We start from the raw sequence: 2,451 nt of genomic DNA, 5'->3' as shown, positions 1-2,451 counted from the left end.
GTAGACGGAAACTGAAAGAAGCCCATCGTATATATGTATATATATATATATAGGTATGTGTGTGTGTATGTTTGTATGTGTGTGTTTGTCCCCCCAACATCGCTTGACAACCGATGCTGGTGTGTTTATGTCCCCGTAACTTAGCGGTTCGGCAAAAGAGATCAATAGAATAAGTACTAGGCTTACAAAGAATAAGTCCTGGGGTCGATTTGCTCAACTAAAAGGCGGTGCTCCAGCATGGCCACAGTCAAAAGACTGAAACAAGTAAAAGAGTAAGAGTAATCGTATACTTCATTATATTATTACTATGTTTGTATATTCATATATTTATATGTCCATATATATTTTTAATATTTATATATTTTTATATGTATTTTTAATATATCAATACATGTCCTTTGGACAATTTTTATCTTAATTAAATCCATACACATATCTGTTCATTGTGGTTTACCTGATTTGAACTTTCTCCATTCCATATATTATAATTATCTAAAGTCTCAGGCTTGACTTAAGCACTTCTATGTGGTCTGTATCTTTCATAAGGAAAATATAACTATATATGAATATATATTGAGTGGTTGGCGTTAGGAAGGGCATCCAGCTGTAGAAACTCTGCCAAATTTAGATTGGAGCCTGGTGTTGCCATCCGGTTTCACCAGTTCTCAGTCAAGTCGTCCAACCCATGCTAGCATGGAAAGCGAACGTTAAACGATGATGATGATATATATACATACACACACACATACATACATATATATTTACACACACACTATATTTACTCATAAATCGTACGAAAATTATATTTGATTCTGACAAGGCAAAGCTAAAGTTTTATACCAAGATTTAGCACTAAATTAGGAGTGTGACTTATACGTGAGTAAATCTAATATATAACTATATCTCTCATTAGAAACACAACAAAGGTGCTAGGTCACTGATGATGTAGCCATTAATTCCCACCTTGTTATTTCTGTTTTTGTGTTGTGTTCCTGTGCAATGTAAATGTCTCAGTCCTGCTGTTAATTGACATAATAAAATAAGTTCTACTACTTCCTTGTAGTTGAGTGAATTAAGGATAGAAAGAGCACTCGGCTATAAAAATAATTTAGTGAGAGGATGAGGAATGGTTCCATTGCCTATTGAATAAGGTTTAATGTTCAACTTAATCTTCTGTTAGCTTGGGTGGAAGTTGTACACTGTAAGTTAGTTCAGAGGAGAGAAGTCTAAAACAGTGTTTCCCAATCTATTTCTTTCCCACTATAACTTTCCAGAAGAATGTATATTCTACCGGTGGCAAACATAAAAAGAATAATTTATTGACTTCTCATAATTATATAGTTTCCTTAAAGAAATATCCACCCTAGGGCATTAGAATAGATAGCACTTATACTGTAGCAAACAGTCTTCACACAGTGTACTTGGTTGGAGGGATCGGTTTGGCTAGGCTGAATACAGGTGTAGTATGTTTGCTGTGAAAAAAAAAAAAAGATTTTCACAATTCCATCCCCATTAAAAAAGGAAGAAAAGGTTCCACCACAATTCTCCCATGCCCCACCAGTGGGGGTGTATGCCCCATGTTGGAAATCACTAGTCTAAGGTTAGTAGTTGAAACATATTTGTGAATATCTTGGTACATGTGTGACTGAAGCACCATTCTAGATATGTGAATGCTTGCATCTTTTACAGAATCAACAGTTGATCAAAGCTGAAGATTTGGTTGCTCCAGAAGCACATTTCAGATGCAGGGACAAGACTCCATAGTGGACCTGTCACTGAGCTTTGTAGGATATCAAGAATTATTTGGGGGTTTCATGTATTTCATGTACCTTGAAGTGTAGGGTCAGTTATTGGAATGCAACTGTAGCTATGTTAAGAATGTGATTTTGCTAGAAAAGATCCTCAGGTGCAGGTGTAGTTATGTGGATAAGAAGCTTGCTTTGTAACTTTAGTAATGTGTTGCTCATTATTGACCCTTTAGCATTGATTATTCTATCAAATGTAATGCTTACCCATTCACATTGTTTTGAATTAAAATCATGCATCATCTCATAGTTTTGAGATTTCAATGATGCAGTTGTTTACTTTTAGAATGAATTTGTAGGGTAGGTGTGAGAAACCAGGTCTAGCCAATTTGAACATAAAACAAGTAGAATATTTGGGTCAGATATGGCCAATTTAAATGCTAAACAGTTTAGTTTGAATTATATCACAGAAATGTCTGATTATAATCTATAATATTAAAGTTTTACTTTGAAAAATAATGATTTAATGTTATTTCTTCACTTTTTGAATGGTTTTTATTCAAGAGAAGTTATAAAGGTTTATAGTCATATATTTGAGTTTGTATTTCAATTTCTCTAGGTAAACGAAGATTCAATGTACGTCTATGGAAAACTTTTACAGACTGCTTTAATTGCCTGCCAATTGCAGCTATCATAGATGAAAAGA

General features: G+C 34.1%; 1 protein-coding gene across 1 annotated transcript in view; it reads left to right on the top strand.

Annotated features, from left to right (window-relative positions):
- The window catches only part of LOC106873168 (serine/threonine-protein phosphatase PP1-beta catalytic subunit-like), a 32,016-nt gene that overhangs the window by 15,316 nt on the left and 14,249 nt on the right, over window positions 1-2,451 (top strand). Inside the window, 1 exon segment of the mRNA XM_014920400.2 lies at window positions 2,365-2,450. Within this exon segment, the coding sequence (XP_014775886.1) occupies window positions 2,365-2,450 (86 nt within the window).

The sequence above is a fragment of the Octopus bimaculoides genome, chromosome 11 (genome assembly GCF_001194135.2).
Source record: "Octopus bimaculoides isolate UCB-OBI-ISO-001 chromosome 11, ASM119413v2, whole genome shotgun sequence".
NCBI lineage: Eukaryota > Metazoa > Mollusca > Cephalopoda > Octopoda > Octopodidae > Octopus > Octopus bimaculoides.
This window is presented reverse-complemented; position numbering and strand designations above follow the sequence as displayed.